General features: G+C 40.0%; 1 protein-coding gene across 1 annotated transcript in view; it reads right to left on the minus strand.

Annotated features, from left to right (window-relative positions):
• cdh6 (cadherin 6) overlaps nt 1-18,751 on the minus strand; it is a 103,094-nt gene that overhangs the window by 33,886 nt on the left and 50,457 nt on the right. The window contains exons 3-5 of the mRNA XM_038275602.1: nt 11,984-12,278; nt 8,669-8,788; nt 1,317-1,484 (exon numbers count right to left, since the gene is read on the minus strand). Coding sequence (XP_038131530.1) covers nt 1,317-1,484; nt 8,669-8,788; nt 11,984-12,278 — 583 coding nt within the window. The remainder of the gene's footprint in view (nt 1-1,316; nt 1,485-8,668; nt 8,789-11,983; nt 12,279-18,751) is intronic.

An 18,751-nucleotide genomic window follows, 5' to 3' on the forward strand; every position in this document is an offset into this window, starting at 1 on the left:
CCAATTTGCTCAACATAAATTAATTGCCTCTTCTTGTTTTGATTTGTTAGTTGTTTTTTTTTGTGTTGCTTTTATTTATTTCTTTTTTTTTTTTGCCAGATGATTTCCTGTTTGGAGGCCGGGCGGCGGATTGATGGTTGCATCTCGTATGCTTAAATGAATCGGCAGCAGAGAGCGGCTGTGATATACGCGCTCGCAGCCTGCAGAGACAAACAGCACTGACACACTAATAAAACATGCTGACAGTGTTTTGGCAACGCCTGAATCGGCAGGTCTGTGTGACACTTAACTCCAAACACATTCGCTGAAAGGGGGGGGGTTCTGTGAGAAGGTTTCCCTGAGGCTAACAGGTATTTAGCATCAGGAGGAGAAGAAGAGGCATCACTCTGGCAGACAACAATGATATCGCTTCCTGACACTCTTCCTCCTCTGGGTGTCCCGCTACAATCTCTCCTCCTCTTTCTCTGTTCCCGTTTTATTTTAGTTTTTCGGTCCGTCCTCTCCCTCCATCTTTCTTTCAGCGTGGAAACGTCAGGATCGGCCTACAGGCTTCCTGCACATATAGATCTAAAATAAGTCCCCTGTCTCTTTTTGTCTGTTTTTTAAAGGTCATAGCAGAGGTCAGGCTTAAAATATGGCGGCAGCTAAAGCTACAGATTGATGCATGGATGGATGGACGCTCAATGGGACAGAAACTAATCAAACCCTGGAAAATACTTTAATATTTCAGGCGGTGTAGGAACCCTGAGTCAGGTGCTGGTAGGATCTCTGCAGTTAGCGCTGCCCACACTGAGCAGATAGGGGGGGGTAAGCTGTGAGCGCGGTAATCCGTCAATCCGATGGGAGGAAAAGAGACGAGAGGGAAAACGGCGGTGAGAGTGAGTCAGCCTGGTATGTGGATTGATGGCTGAAAGGGGGGAAGCACCAAGGACAGTTTGAGCACAAGAGTGAGAACACATTTTTATGGAGTAAAAAAAAACGGCAGAGGAAAGACTTAACAGTGGGAGAGAGACAAAGAGGGAGGAAGAGGAGGGGAGATAAAACCCAGTGAATGCACTCTCCTCGTTTAATAGGGATTACAGGGCTGATCTGGTGCACTTTGCAGGACCCTTCGCTCCGTCATATGGCTCTATATTTAATTATTCTGTGCCTTTAAGAGGTCCGCCCCAGTCGCACACAAACCCAGACTCCCTGCAATAATCCAAACTCATTTTGAAACTGACACCAGATGGGGGCTGCCAGCCTGGCACCGGCCCCCGCTGGCCACTGGTCACTCTGTGTGTGTGTGTGTGTCCAGAAGGCCTGTGCTCACTCACTCTTGGTGAAGCGCGGCGGGTTGTCGTTGACGTCCGACAGCGTGATGCTGACCGTGGTGGTTCCTGAGAGCCCGCCCATCTGTCCCGCCATGTCTTTCGCCTGGATCACTACCTGGTAGTGCTCCTTCACTTCCCGATCCATGCCGGGCAGCGCAGTCTTGATCAAGCCTGACGATCAAAACACACACAAAAAAAACAAACAGGTTTTAAGTTAATTTCATTTTAAAAACCTAAAACATGGAAACATTACCAGTTCAGAAAACCTTTAAAACAGAAAGTCAGCACTCCTTTATTAGCTTATTAGCCATTAGCACCTCATTAGTCTGTTTTCCTCTGCCACCCTGAAGGCAGCTGCTTTGCATGAGATCACACTGTGAACCCGTCACCCTTCAAACAGGGTCACTTTGACAGCTTTGCACCTGACTTCTGGTTACACTGGGCCATGGAAATATCTTCCATCTCATTTTCCTATGAAAATCTGTTAAACAACACAAATAGGCCTGGGTTATGCACCATGTAGGCCATTAGAGTGTGTGGCTTAGGTAAACAAATCTTTATGGTCCAGCTGTTTATCCGACTTATTAGACCAGAGTCACAGATTTGATGATCTGAGACTTTGCTTGGTTAAACCAGAAAAGACTCGTGACTCAACTTTAACTTGTTCTTCAGAGTGTAAACCAGAAAGAACGAGATTCTCTCATCATTCACTGGTTGACAAAGCAAAATAATAGAAAGTCTGCATCATTTTCACATCATCAGCTATTAGAGATGCATCACTATCATTTTTTTAATGACTTGGACTTGGGGCTTGGCAGTTTTGACCAAGTCTTACGACTGTTTAATGGGTAAATTGACTCCCTATGCTATTCAATACAGTTAAAAATATTGAACTTAGGAATTTCTGCCTATTTGCTATTTAATTTAGTATGAAAGCCATACATGTATGGATTGATTCACTCTCATTTATTTCATGTAATTTGGAAACAACTCCAATTCAATGACTTGTTGTACTGAATGTAAAAAGTTCAACTGAAGCCAATTCACTCCAATAAGCTGGTCAAACATTTGTTCAGCAATATTAAATCTAGTCCAGTTTAACACAATCAGATTCAGTGCAATATAAATGTAAATTGATTAAATAAAATGCTGGACGGCAAACTTATCTTCTCCCAGATTGTCTCAGAACTGGATGAAGTTCAGTTAAATTCAGTTCATACCAATAAATCTAATCTACCATCATTATTACCAGTTTCAACTCAATCCAAAACATTTACAAGTCTGATCAAATGCAACAGAAACTCAGTAAATGATAAAATACTAAATGGTAGAAAAGTTGATTCTCTAAGGAGACCCATCGACTGCGTCTGATTACAAGCAGCACAACTAATTTAAAGTCCTAAATTACCAGATTAACTTGCATATAGTCCCATTTAATCCAGTTTGTTAATTGTCAATTATGACTAAATGCTGGAAAGTCATAGTAAGAACTTTGTAATTTAGATACTTTAACTTCATTTCAGCTAAATTAAGGTTAGTAATGTTGTGGGTCTTGATTTAATCTACGTTATCATATTTATGACATTTATAAAAAAAAAAATCCATCTCTAATTTCTTTTATTTAAATTTAAAAGCACTAATTAACACAAAAACATTTTTTTTTATTATAAAGTCATATTATTCAAACATACAGACGATTCAAAACCAAATACACCGATTTTAATGATGTTAAACCGAAAAAAAAGTGTGCGCTGTTCAAATCTATTCAAATAAACAATAATAATTTCTAAACAAGTCAATTTTAACCCAATCTAACCCAATTCTGATAACGTTTCAATAATTTACAGGTTTAATCCATCAAGTTAAACTTATTCAGGTTCAATTTGACTCAGTCCAAGTTAATTTAATCACAGCCGATTTAAATAAAATGACCTGATAGGAGCCAGTGGGTTGTGTCCAATCAGACAGAATAAAAACACCAAACACTAATATCTATAGTTCAACTAATTTTACTACAAACCAGTTTGTTAAGCCAAATTTAGACGTAAGACCATCTGAGAACATCCATTTATTTCATCCCAGCCTCAGGCCTTTTTTATGCTGAAAAAATCCCATTAATAATCTGTAAAAGTGATGTTTGATTCTGAGATTATTCCAACTGAATTCATCCCATAGTGAACAAATTAAATCTGACCTTCCCCAATTCTTCACAATTGAATCTGATATATCAGACTAATCCTATTAGTAAAGTTAAATATTATGAGTTTTCATGAGGTGGAATAATGTTACTTTAAGTATTCTAGTGGAATAAATTCCAGTTTGATCTAATAGGAAATAATTCAAAGTTGGCTGGTTTACTTGGTACTGCAGACATTCCAGTTAGATTTATAAATAAATAACCTGATAGTTTGCAATTCTGTCAGATCCAAGTCAGTTCAGTCCTACATGCTCAGATTCTGATGCCCTTGAGATTATATGCAGTCCTAATAAGTCCAGTTTGTTTGGATGCAGCCCAGTTAAATCCCAGATTAAATAGAGTTTAGTCAGATTCAGATTCAGTTTAATCAGAGTTCAATAAAACTAAATCATATTTGAATTAAATATGATTTATTTCATTAAGAAAGGCCACTGGAACCCTCCCAGTTAATCCAGCTGCGACTCAATCAGACTCTATATTAATGGCTAATCATCCAGAATTTGACTTAATCTACATGATGGTATGTTAAATAATATAAAGTTGAAAAGCAGCAGGTTATTAAGAGCAATTCCTCTGCAAAGAAACAGCTGAAGCTGTCTGTGTTTGTTTGTCTTAAATAACCTGTTATTATAAATTGATTTTGCATGATCAATTATTCAATTCCATTCAGTTTATTTCTATAGCGCCAATTCAGAACACATGTCATCTCAAGGCACTTTCCAGTTCACCAGATCATCCAGTCAGATTGATTCAAAGTTTTCTATCTAAGGAAAACCAGCTGATTGCATCGACTCATTGAATCAAATGCGATCTCTCACACTAAGCATGCTTGTAGCGACAGTGGAGAGGAAAAAACTCCCTTTTAACAGAAAGAAACCTCCAAGGAGACAGAAGCAGAGATACAAAAGGCAGCTGTAAAAGGCGGCCCCATCCAGGAAACACACAGCCAAGCAGATGAGCTTTGAGCCAACTCCCATGTCAGAGGATGAAGAGAGCACATCCAGCAAGTCCCAGTCAGAGAAACAGGACTACACTGAAAAAACAGGCTGAGCTTGAACATCTATAAAAAAAAGGTGTTGATGGCAGCAGCAGAGCTGATATTTCTCTCCAGGATGGAGTCACAGCCAAACAGGAACAGACGAGGCGATTATCAATTATCATCAGATTTATGTTTATACTGAACATGGAGAAAAACAAAATGTAATAAAGATGGGACTTAAATGCAGTGAAATGAATGTTTTTAAATCTTAACCAAAATGAACCAGTCCAGCTCAGTGTGGTTTAATATAAAAGTGAAACCACTCAAAATCATATCAGTAACAGTCAGATTCACAACAAAATCAATAATGTAAAGTCCAATTTAATCCAGTTCATTTGACTACAGCCTGCAGGAACTGAACTAATTAGTCCAGGATTGATCGGTTGATTGATGAGGAACACAAGTCACAGCCTCTCGTTTACTGCTTTTCCTCATATCGCTGCTTTTATGTACATTATTTCGCCTCGTTTAGACCATAATGTTTGAAAAAAGTTCAACCTAAGAGCAGCACAGATAAGCAGCTGGAGTGACTGCTGCCTGTTCTTGTCAGGAAACGTCAGCGATATTGAAAATGAGAGACGAGATGCAGCTGGCAGCTTCCCTGGCCCCTTCAAACGTCAGAAAAAGAAAAAAAGAATAAATCAAACGAGCATATGGTCTAAAAATAACAACCAGCTCCTACAGGTGGAGGCTGCTGATCAGAATCAAAACATCAAACATGAAGCACCTGAAACTAAAATGGCTGCGATAAGATTTCTCTCTGTTGCGACTCCTGTATCTGCAGAACACATCATTTAAACACCTTGTATGATCTCAGAAACGCACAAAGGTATAAAAACCTCTAATTCCTTAACGCCTCTGAGGTGCTTTGAGGATAATTTACCATCTCCTTGGTGTTAATGCTGGGACTGCTTTAGAGGGATGCGGGGAAACACCTCTGGTTTGGCGTGGGGACAGAAGGACGCTGTATTTGGCAGCACACTGAAAAGATGCTCCGTCTCCCATCAGACCCTACAGCCGGTCCGCTGCTAAACGGTTTGATTTGAAGGAGAGAAGCTGGTGGGAGTTCAGACTCAGACGGATGCAAATTCAATAAATTTCACCTTGGATGAAGCAGAACTTTCAGAAGTTCCCACCGGAAGTAGAGGAAAAAAGCTGATCCAGTGAATTTTTAACGACGAGGGAGAAAGTGGAGGATGGCTGAGATCAACCTTTGTTTCCTCTTCCATGGAAAACAATGAAACTTCCCATTCTTCTCCTCCTAACAATGAACTCTTTATCTGGCAGAACTCTGTGAGGAAAGCAGCGATGTGGTTTGTGATGGAGCTCCAGAAAGCAGCTCGCTCTCTGCTGCTACCTTTGTTGTTCCTTAATGACTACAATACCCAGAGAAGAGGAGGAGTGGGAAATAAATCCTGCTTATAACGCCATGTCCAGGCATGTCTTTGTGTAAGAGGGGATGTTAGCTTACATACCACATGTGGGATAAACCATATTACTGTTAATCCCCTCACTAATCTGCAAATGGCTTCTTTTTTCCCCCTCTGAATCTTTTGTTTAGACGTGAGCGGGATGACTTCCAAAGCGCGCCGTAATGATTAAAAGTAGATCTTTAGGACGGCTGATTTGCAGCAAATCCCACTTCCCTCCCAGATCCGCCCGGCAGCCGTATCGGGCGTGTTCCTTGGAAAATTAGGATGGTTTCAGAAAGCTCTCTTGTCAGGGATTGTTTTAAATCAAACTGGCTTCTGAATATTTCTGTTTGCTTATGTTTGCCCACTATGGCCTCCTCCAGGCAGCATCCTGTCAGTAGGAGGACCAGCAAACCTCTGAAGCTTCGTTACAACAGACTGATGAGAAGTGCAGCTGAGATGGAAGATGCTGCTCTAACAGGATGCCTGGTTTCTGCAACAACACTTTCTCTAACAAGAAGAACCAATCTATTGATCGCATTCCATATGGCGTATTAACATCCTAAAAGCTAATCGGTCCTAAATTGACAAAAGGTCAAAGTCTCATTGATTAAAAAAAAAAAAAAAATGAAAACCAATCTTTTAAATGACAACAAATCTCCTAAAACTAAGAATTTGACTTCTTTTTTTTAAATCTGCATATTGATTCTGAAGAAAATGTAGAAATAAATATGTGTTCTGATTCTACGAAAAATATAACATTTGATTTTTAACAGACTAAAAGGAAAAACATGGAATTTTTAAGAAAAAAAAAGTTAATTAAAATGAACAAATAATAAACAGTGAAATTAAACGTATCATGGAAGGCAAAGGAAAATAAAATAAAAACAGAAAATAAATTAATAATCTATATTTTAATTAGTGGTCAGCCGTTATCGACGTTAACGTGCTGCAGACTCTTATTGCCGTTAATCTGTTCACATAGTGGGGATGGGAGCTGGGTCTATACTAATGATGACTTTCACCTTGATATGTTGGTGCGGATGTATATCTGGGGGCGAGAAAGAATCAGTCTTTCTCGCTAACCTGTGTCGGCCTACTGTGAAATCACCACATCGAACGTGACGTGCTGACATGGATGCATCTAAAGCAGGAGGAACCAATTAAAACTCAGCGGGGTCCGAATTAAGAAAATCATCAACCAGTAAAGGTCCTCAGACATTTTTCATTATAATCTGTTACTTTAAACAGAATTTTACACCGAAATAAAATGAGGTGTTTATGCATTTCTGTTATACATTGAGTATAAAAAAATAAATAAATAAATATATATATATATATATATATATATATATATATATATATATATATATATATATATATATATATATATATATATATATATATATATATATATATATATATATATATATATATATATATATATATATATATATTTATATATATATATATATATATATATAAATACATATGTATTGTTTCCATTTTTAAATCTAAAGTGTTTTTTTAAGTAGGGAACAACAATCAATCAGTTTGGTACGTAGACAATTTCCTGATTCACATATTCTATTAGACACCTGAACTGACCGTTTCCTGTCTTAATGTTGGCAGTGGGCTTTATGCTGCCCTGCAAGGATTTAAACCTGGGTTTGAATGGAGACAAAGCCATTCTAAAGCACATATCAAGGAGCTCATTTTGAGCCTGGATCCATATTTATTTTTGATTCTGTTCATGGTGGAGAATCCTGCTTCACAGCAGCAGGTTGAGCCAAACATCCTCTAAATGTTCAGGATCATCTTTGAGCACCATTTCACTTTTCTTTCACCAGTTCACCACAGTTCTTCCAGCAGTCCACACTTTCTCTGCTCTCTTTTTCTCATCATCATCTCCTTCTTTCCCATCGCCCGGCTTGCCGCAGGTTTGCCTGCTGTGTCTAAATGTAGCAGCAGCAGCAACCCAGACTGACAGCAGCTCATTGGATCATTTGGATCACGTAAAGCCTGGTGCTGGACGCTCTGGAGGGCTTTACCGTATTAACAGGAGAAGCGGCGCAAGTGAAATTAGACACTGTCGTCAGATAACATGCGGGAAATTATAAATTTTTTAAATCAGGTTGGGTCCGGATCCGGACCGCAGTCCGCTAATCCAGGACCTCTGATCTATAAGCACAGCTCTATCCACCAAGCTAACCAATCTCCTCGCTCAGTGGATAGCCACAAGCTGAGCTCGTTCTCCAGGTGTCCACAGGTGACCCATCTTACAAACTACCTGCATGGCGAACTATCACAAGGAGAATAAATGACCAGCATGCCGCAGAGAAAGGCGCAAAAGATGAGAAGTTGATCAAGGCGACGTGAGAGTCAGATTTTTGGAGACACTATATTATTAAAGGTGGGCGTCTATAATTGAAAGTGGGACACTCTATTTCCTGCAGCAAAAAAAACAGTAACAAACGTGCAAAAAAAAAGTAAAACTTAAGTAAGAAGAGAAAATTAGAGGTGATTTTGCAAATATAAAAAAGTACACCTTTTCCTTTAAATTCTGGAGGTAGCACACACATGAATGCCTTTGACAGAATTCAAATTAACAAATTTAATGTAGATTATTCCATAATTACAGTGAGATTAATCTAGATTAAAACACAAAATGAGCACTGAACGGCGGCCCACTGGATCCGGTTCTCACCTGTCTCAGGGTCCACAGAGAAGTACGGCTGGCCCTCCAGGATGCTGTACACCACCTTGGCGCTGTTCCCGTACGTGGCATCGTCTGCGTCCACGGCCGTCACCTGAATCACAGAGGTTCCTGCAGAGAGAAAAAAACAAAACCAACCTAAAATCAGGACAATGATTCCCATCAACTCCTGGATGCTGCTGAAGGATGAGCCTGTGGATAATTGGTCAGGGCGGCTGCTCCTTCTGATGAGCTGTCCCATGTTCCTCTGAATGTGACTGATCGTTTCTGTCTCTTTACATTACCTGGAGCAATCTTTATCCCCACGCCCCTTATATCCACACACATGATTGATTTCTACAGGTAATCGATAGGCTCTAATGTAAACATATCTCTGCCTCCGATCCCCAGGAAGCCCATCAACATTTTAAAGTCTGTGAGAAACAGATACAGCGCCTGGAAAACTATTCAGCTTTTTAAGCTTTTGTTACACCGCTGCTACACATTCTGAATGCAGCTGGTAGCTTTAGTCTGAGCGATGCACCGATGTGAAAATATATCGATATCCAATATAATATTCTTTCACACAGAAAACAAATAGCAATGTGAATAAAATGTGTTTTTCTCCTTTCTCCTCACAACTTTGCTCTAATAAAATCCTAATAAATGCATCAAAGTTTGGGGTTTGCAATAGGATGAAATATAAAAAGTGAATATTTGTGTCTGTGACGGCAGGTGAACGTTTGTGATCCAGTTTCTCTTCCAGAAAGAACAAAGGGAAACCATTAGCCAAGTGCTACCTCCCAAACGGCGCCTTGCGGGCCAAGTGTTGCCTCATTACATGCAGAGGGAAATTAATTGAGTAGAAATATTTAATGGCAAAGTGCTATAAATACGGAATTGTGCGACAGAAGAGCAGAGTGACCTGATGGAGGTTTTGCTAATTTGATGTGGGCTGAGTTCTGTGTGAAGCGTTAGAACCAGAACCATCAGACTGAGGCAGAGCTGGGCTGTCTGATTCGGTTTAAATGACAGTTTTCGGGGAGATTCTTGAGGAAGTTCAGCGAACCCTGGTCGCTAATACCTTTGACAATGGAATTAGACTGGAAGAGGCTTTCTTCTGTCACAGATCCACATCAGTCACCTTTAAATCTGCTCCTGACAAAGGAGTGAGGAGCGATCACAGGATTATTTTTTCTTTTCTGCCTGTGATCATTCAGAGTTCACACGTCAGAGCTGTGAGGCTGTAATAAAACTTAAAGCCAGTGTCACTTTTAAAGGAGCAGTGTCTCTGCGCAGTCACTCGTGAACACATGCTCTGCCATGCGCTGACATCACACCTCGACTGTTGCCATGGGCACCCGTGCTGCCCTCAGATAAGTGCCGGCCCCTCTCTCGCTCGGGGTTGCTGAACCGAGTGACAAGCGTGTCACATGTCTGACCGCGGCGAGCATCAGCACAGCAAACCGCTCCTCTTATGTTTTCATGCAAGTATTGATTGGGAGCCTTTTTATGTGGTTTATCTATATTCATGAGGCCCTTTTAGACCGAGAGCTGCAGCCAGAGTGCATGCAGAATTAAACTTTAATCTGAAGGCGGATGGCAGGAGCTCATGATGATACAAATGGTGCAGCTTTGGGAGCCGCAGGAGTAAAATCCACACTTATTCGCTGCGGTGACACAGCTGACAGTGCTGCTAATTAAATTCAATTAAATTCTGCTTTAATAGACTACAATACTGTGTTTAAAAGATTATCTGCTGCAGCGGCTGTTTGGTCTGGACGTGGAGCCGCTCCTCGTCTCTCATTTAATTAGTCGTGCCCTCTTTGTTGAGTTGGCGTCATTATGATGATTGATAAAATCCCACTGATCCTCTGTTTTAGAACGTCCCCGGCCGGTCTGAATCATAATCCTGTTAATGCAGCTCAACCTTCACCTGCGCTCATATCATCAATTTATGTTTCCAGCAGCGAAACAGATGTTCTCTTTTCCTGGCTCAAACATTTTCCCTCTACTTTATAACTTTTATAAATCTCCTGACTGGAGATCAGCCTCTGGATCAAACCCTGAAAACGGATTGTGACCAAATCTGTTGGTTTTCCTTCAACAGATGCAGCTAGGGTTGCAATAGTTGGTAATTAGATGGAAACTGGTGAGGATTCAAACAAGGCAGTTTTAGATTTAGACATTTTGTCTAATCAAAGAACTATTCAATGTAATATCTTGGATTTAAACATTAATTCCATACAAAAAACATCCAACTATTCACCAACAAACAGCTTCTGAAATGAAACTCAGGATCCAAACTATTGGCTGATTTACAAACATGTCAGCAATATTAATCAATCACAGATGAACTTTAACATGAAATTTCTGTAAGGAATCTCTAACCCCTTCATCAAACAATCCATTAAAAATGCAGCTCCATCCTGCAGTAATCCTTAAATTATTTGCTTATATTGGAAGAAATTGCTCTTTAAGGGCATTCAGATGCGTGATAACACCCAATTTTTGTTCAGCAAGCTCTGCACTGGCGGCTTTCTGAAGGAGAATTTGTTGGAAACTCCTGGATGCTCTTCATTTCACCCTGAAGGTTGAAAGTTCCCTGCATATGAGGCTATTTAGAAGCTAAGAGTTAAAACTACTGTTTGCAGGCAAAATAGCCGAGACAAGCAGACCTCGTGCAATTTATTAAGAAATTAATCCAGTAATCAGATTGATGGAGTGATTTCAGCCTCACTATAATCATGTCATTTAATCATTTGAGCAGTACTACTGAAAAAAATGTTTTAGTTTTAGTAGTGAAGCTCCTTGCAAATCTTTGCTATGGTACCTTACAAAATTATTCAACCCGCTTAAAATTTCCCACATTAAAAATCTTGTATTTTATTGAAATGTTGCAACTTGATATTTGTAAATCTATGGCATTCATCTGCATTCTTTCCCTTTTATCCTGATTCCTTAAAATAAAATAAGTTTACACTTCCTTGGTCTCAGTTTTTAAAGTTTTATCCTAGGATAGCCTCAGCATTTAGTTTCATTATCCTTGCTGAAGAAATCCCCTCAGCATGATGCAGCCACCACCACACCTCATAGTGCGGAAGGTGTAATCAAAACTGATATAGATTGTTAGTTTAATCTGAGCTGGGAGCCCTCTGCTCTTCATCTATTAACTACTTAAGGAATGATTTTTTACTCATTGAAGCAGTTAAATTGTAATAATTACACTTTTAAATTTGTTTTTGGTTAAACTAAGAAAAATGTGGAAAAGTTTAATAGTTTATATTTTTTTTCCAGGTGGAGGCAGATTAATGTGCAGAAACGTACCGACGTCGGACATCTCTGGAACCCGTGCCATGTACGGGTCCTTGGTGAAGCGCGGCTCGTTGTCGTTGATGTCGTGGATCTTGATGATGAACTCGGACTCGCCCTCCAGCGCCTCGTTGGTGAAACGGTTGACGGCCTTGGCGTGCAGGATGTAGTAGGACTTCTCCTCGCGGTCCAGCCTCTTGGTGGCGTGGATGTCCCCAGACTTCTCGTCGATCTTGAAGAGGGTCCCCGCTCCCTCCCCTGTGAGGACGTACCTCACGCTGCCGTCTCCTCGGTCCCCGTCCGAGTGGAGCTACACAGAAAGACAGGTCGATTTAAATCCCTGCAGCCTCACAATAACAACAGGCAGCAGTTTGTATAATGTTCATTATAATAAATTTCCACTTTGCTGCTTTCTGCTGCTAATTGTTGCAGCAGTGCTTCAAACTCGGCTTCATAAGAGCTTTCACATTTGCTTAATTTGCTTTTATGAACACCAGGCTACAGCTTTTCAGGGGAAAATAAAATGATCAAAAGCTGCAGATAGAACAGTCAAAAAGAAAAAAGAAAAAACTCAGAGGCGAAGGCTTGACTGACAGAGGATCTCTGTCAAAAAAGAAAACAAAAAAAGAAAACACACATCCCTGCAAAGAAACACTTTGTACCAAAAACTGTCAGTAGAGAGCACTTTTCAAAGCAGAGTCGCAGTCCTCAACATGGCACATGCAAACATCAGCGTTCTGACCAATCTGGGCCTTGGCAAATAAACGCTGACAGCTTTGATCGAGCGTGTTTGGTGTCATTTAACAGATTCCTATCATCTTTAGTAAACTGTCACCGTGTTATGATGACACACGCTTCACCTCGCCTCTGTGAAATCTGCCAAGCAGAGAAGCTGCGCCCGCTGCGATTGTTGCACTCATGTTGTCACGCTCTCCTGTTGTGGGGTTTTCACAACGCCACCCGCTCCCTGACGGCCCTACCTGAACGCAGCCACCATGAGACGCCATCTTTCTCTGCTGCTTCTGTCTATACGCTGACAAATAAAACTGCTCATACTTTTCCAAAAAAGTCCATGACTGTAAAGTGGCTGAAAAATGTTCAGTAAGTGATCTTAAAAAGTGACTTGAATTTGTTCCCATATCACTTCAAGCATTGCTGCCCAACCTCTAGTCTTTTATCCTACATTTAGCTTCATCTATCTTCATGTTAATAGCATCCCTGCAGCAGACATTAGCATCTATTCAAAATGTCCCTTCCCGGTTAAATGCCAGCCGAATGGCAGCCAACTTCCCCACAACTCCCAGCAAAATACCCTCCAACTTCCAGCCACTGGAGTGACCCCTCCTGCATATATTTTTACTCTGACTCCACTCTTTTACTGAATGACAGAGTCTGACCAGGAGATGATGCTTCTCTTAGATCTTAATGTCATGACAGAAAGCATATTTTAGTACAAAGATTGATTTTGCTGCTATAGGCTTAGACTGATGGAGGACATAGGGACCCCTTTTTCATCATTCTGCTTTATTATAGCTCTATTCTATCACTCTTCAGAATCAGTTAGTTCAATCTCTAACGTTCTGCTCTCTCTGCTTTTTCTCATAGTAGCTTCACCTCGTCTGTTCCTGTTTGGCTGTGACTCCATCTTGGAGAGAAATATCAGCTGTGCTGCCACCAACATCTTTGTTTATGTTTGACATCTGCCTGTTTTTCAGTGTAGTCCTGTTTCTCTGACTGTGACTGGCTAGATGTGCTCTCTTCATCCTCTGTCATGAGAGCTGGTTCGGAGCCTGTCTGCCTGGCTGTGGCTCTGTATCTCTGCTTCTGTCTCCTTGAACCCCAGTCGGCCTCAGAAGATTGCCGCTCACACTGAGCCTGGTTCTGTTGGAGGTGTCTACCTGTTAAAAGGGAGTTTTTCCTCTCCACTGTCGCTAAAAGCATGCTTAGTGTGAGGGATTGCTGTCGAGTCAATGAGTCGATGCAATCAGCTGGTTTTCCTTAGATAGAAAACTTTGAATTAATTTGACTGGATGATCTGATGAACTGTAAATCGCCTTAAGATGACATGTGTTGTGAATTGGCGCTATAGAAATAAACTGAATTGAATTTATGTTTAAACAAGCAATTGTAGGGGACCAGCCAAGGGCCCATCAAGTCAAGTGGGGAAATTATAAATGGCTAATACTGTAATCCTTCCACTACCATGTTTCATAGAAGGAATAACATGTTCAGGGTTATCCATGTTCAGAAGAAGGACAGATTGTTGATTTTTCTGTAGAAAATGTTGAAACTTCATTCATTCCACTACAGAGTGCTACTCTGTGTTGGTTTATTGCGTAAAAACCTGATAAAATAGGCCTTCATACAGTGTGGTGGCTGCAATGCGATAAAATGAAAAAAAGTCTGAGGGGGATGAATAACTTTACAAGCCACTGTATTTCTGCCCCGCCTCCCCACATGAACAGCAGCTTAGCATGCTCTGACATTTTAATTCCTCTACTAAATCCCCCTTAACATATTTATCTCAGAGAACTCATCAAAAGGCCTGTCCACCCCTCTTCCTCTTTCTTCACCCGACTACAATAATAACCATGAACATTATAATCATAGCTGTATGTGGGAAAGAAGGGGTCAAAATGAGGGGCAAATGTCTGCAGACACAAGAAACTACAGAAACCTGATTAACCCAAGTAATTCTCTTTGATTCAGGGAGTTTTTTCAACCATTTTGTGCATTGCTTTCTGTCTTTGGCTCACAGTGAGGACAGATCGAGGGTGGATATTCTCGCATTGCAACTGGGTCACGTGGGAGCAAAGTCTGCCCTACTCATCACATCTTAAAAAGCTTTCCATCGCAGGTGCTCGGAGGCTTTACTAATTCATGGAGTTTTTATCAGGCCTGGCACATGTGAGGCCAACAGCTTTCTGGATTAGGGTATTTAACACTGTTTTGTTCGCCTGCCTATCCATCCCCAGTCGAGTGTGTCGCAGAATTTCACTACATTTGGATTAGGATCTTGACTGTTTCATTCACCCTCTTGAATTCTGGTCAAAAACGGCTCCTTCTGCACAGCCGGAGAATATTCTGCAGGATTTCATTTGCAGTGGGTTTCTGTTTTGCTGCATGCGCTTCCAAACACAGACTCGGTTGGCTGAAAACAATCCACTTCAACTTTATTATCTTTCTCCCTCTGTTATAGCTGCAATGTCCTTTTCTATGATTGTCTATCAACCTGCCTATCTCTGCCTCCACAACTGTTCAGTTAATAACCATCGAGTCCGCTCCTTTGGGCTGAGATGTGAGATAGACGGTGTTACACGCTCCGTGTCGACTGTCATTTCTATGGAAACAGAGAGATCTTGAGGTTCTGAAGAGTTCCTCCTCAGCTCCTGTGAAAGATATTACAAGACAGTTCATAGGATCGAAACTTCAACGCCTGCTGCTGTGACCCTGTCCCTCCCAGCTGCCTACCTTGCTGGTGAGAAAATTTTACTGCTGGCCTTCTACTCAAATTAAGAGGAAGAAGGAGGGGGGAAAAAACTTATGTAGAAATCAATGTGGCAGCCCAATGTGCATTCACAATGGCCCTTTGATCAATTTGTATTGAAAATACAATTAAACTGTCACAGGGGGAGAAAAGAAAGCCACATGTGCTTTCAGTGCGGTCACCAAGAGGCGCTGGCACGTCAATAGCTAGCCTTTTCTCCTTTGCTCCCCTACAGTCCCAAATTGTTGTAAAAAATGGCAGAGAACATGACGCTATATCCATTAACACTGGGGGTCTTTGTCTTTTCAAGACAGAGAAAGACTAAAAGGAAAGCACCGTCTCATTAGCTCACTGTGTTGATAATAAACTTTCATTTTATAAAAGGGAATTAAGTGCGATTAGGAGAAGACTCCATCTAGATACTCGTTAGACTGAGAACTGATTTCTTATCTTGGAGGAAAACGTATGAAAAGAAAAAGGCCTCATTTTACCGCTAGATTTAGCATATTTTTGTGCATATTTGTTTAGGAACTAGTGGCTGTTTAGCCTTGCCAAAGTGAACAAGGGAAAGATTAAGCAGCTATGTTTATACTTAGCTCTGAACAGTAAAACGTATTAAAAGAAGCAGATAGTTTACAAAGCATATTCTAGTGACCTCTAGCTTAGCATAGCTTAGCTTAGATTAAAAAAAAGTAGGGTAATTGATTCTATTTGCAGCTGGATAGCTTTGTAAATTACTACCATTTTTAAAACTGATTTTAAAAATATACTAAGCAGAAGATTAATAGCTAACTGGGTACTTCAGTTTATCCTAGCTTAGCGGGGTAAAAGTAAGTATAGAAAAATAGTCAAACTATCAGGTTGTTTTTTGTTATTTTTGTCTCAACATATCATTCCAAAAAAAACAATCCACTGGACTTTTTTTTTCTTCCAAGTTTGAAGACGTTTCACTTCCCATCCAGGAAGCTTTTACAAAATCAAATTTCACCTGTTCAGACAGGTCAAAAATTCCCGCTGACGACCCCCCCCCCCTTTCAGAGACATTCATAAGGGGTAGACCTGTACATTAATATAACATTTTGTGTTTTTCATATTACTATTTAATTGCAAAACATATAATGTTGCATATATCTCATCCAGTTTGAGCTCAGTTTAAAAATTTTAATTTAAATTTGTAATCTAACTGAAAGGTAATTTTAGAATTTGTTTAGGTCTTTTAAGGGGTTGTGACACATAAGAGATTATTGTAATATTATCTCTGACTGGTGTTTCATGTTATTCTATTCATTCTGACAGGAACTGTTGGAACTGTGGTCCGATCCAAGATGGCCGCCCTCTAGGCACGTCAGCCTCGCTACATATATGTTTTCAGGGAGTCTCCTCTTGAAACGACTGTTATTGCAGTGAAGAAGGAGAGCGTGGTTATTGGGACAAATCTTAGCAGACAACTTCATCTAGAAGCTGGTTACTTTAGATCAACCTAATTTAGTCTGTTAAGCTTTTAGTACCATGTAAATTATTAAAAAGCTAATTTTATATCCATGTTATTAGCCTTTTCTAGGGTAAAGTCAAATTAAAAGAAAGGAAGAGACCCATGGCTAGGACCTTGTTAACTCAGATAGGGAAAGTGTACCTTAGCTAATTTATATAGAAGCATTGACTGAAAAATTGATCGATTCTTAAAAAAAAAAAAAAAGCCATTTTGAAGGACAAGTTCCAATTAGGCCTAATTAGCATAAGGACTTCTACTCATTTGAAAAACCCTAGAGTTTTATGACAAGTCCCATTTAAAAGACACACAAATTTTGAGGTATGTGAGTCACGAAAAAGGGAAATATATGATTAAAAATATACAATTGCTTTATATTATCTCCATGTAAAAATGAGTCATTTTCTTTGCAGGAATTTTGCAATCTATGGAGGAAATATTCCCACCATAGTTTTAGTCATAAACAATCAGGTCTTACTCAGCTGGCCATGCAATGATTAGTTTGGACATCCCTGAATGAAGCCATGTAGAAAAAAACTAATAACCTTCTAAAGGTTAGGCAGTAATGAGAGCATTGCTTTCCACCGTATTTGTTTACCAATATTTGAGTGATAAATACACTTATCACTAATGGGATATGAAAGTGCTGTAAAAATTAATTAATCAGGACAATGACAGGTTGCAACCAAAGCCTTTTCTTACATAAGATCGAATTTTAAAAGACTGAAATGAAAAAAATAGACATATTTTAATTTAACAACTATAAGGTTTTTTGGGGTATTTCACCAAATAATTTCATGTTTTTAACTCCAAAGGTTAAGATCACAGGAGATTCCCTCCAAACAACCAGGCCAAGATTTAAAACGCTTACTCTTTATTTTAAGTAGAGCAGCTGAATTTCCGATCAATATGAAATATACACCATAACACACATGAAAATCTGTACTTTTCTGTAAACAAAACATACAAGTGCAAAACAAAACACCTACAGAGACTGAATTATAAGAAAAAACAGATAAAAAAAAAAGCTTATTTCTTTTCCAAAGAAAACTAGGCGCATTTGCATTGGAAAACAGGTGTTTACATTCTAAGAAAATGAGACTTGAAGGGGTGTCATTTCGACTGGTTTGCATTTCTTTTCAAGCAGAAAATATTAATTTCTCTTCCCACATGCTTCATCCTCCAGTCTGAAGAGCGCTGAAGAGTGAAGTGGTACTCATCAGACATCTGTGCGTGAGAACTTATCACGGAGACGTCTTTGTTTGTGAAATTAATCAGCTTCGAGTGCAGCAAATGTTAGTGCAAGCTCGATCTGGCCACCATTTGTGCTTCACTCGAGTTCGGCCAAAAGAGATGGCACTGCAAACGGTCTGCTTAGGGCAATTAGCCAGTTAGCCTTTAAGGCCTTGTGTCCTGGCCTGTTGAGAACTGGCTGCCTTTGTCATAGCCAGATGGTAGCCTCAGACGGTGCGCAAAAATAGCCCACCGAATAACTGTTCAAGTGTAAATTTGGGAAATGACAGAGCGACTTGAATTCGAAGGTGAAATGTCAGGTAACACATTTTTATCTCCCTAAGATGACACCTCTCTTGTTTGTGTCACATGCATGATTTTCCTGCTTGTTGTTGTCATTTTTTTTAGTTTTTTTTTCTCTCCAAACATTTGAATATAGAAGCAGTTTGTGCACGGTCTTGAAACAAAGCACATGCAAACATCACCATCCAGTCAAACAAGGAGCTTTAAGAGTTTTTGATGCAAATGAAATGGTCCCATTGCACTGTGTGGGCTGCATTAAGCACCAGTGTCG

Source organism: Cyprinodon tularosa, unplaced genomic scaffold (genome assembly GCF_016077235.1).
Source record: "Cyprinodon tularosa strain WSP-4 unplaced genomic scaffold, ASM1607723v1 ctg97, whole genome shotgun sequence".
Lineage (NCBI taxonomy): Eukaryota > Metazoa > Chordata > Actinopteri > Cyprinodontiformes > Cyprinodontidae > Cyprinodon > Cyprinodon tularosa.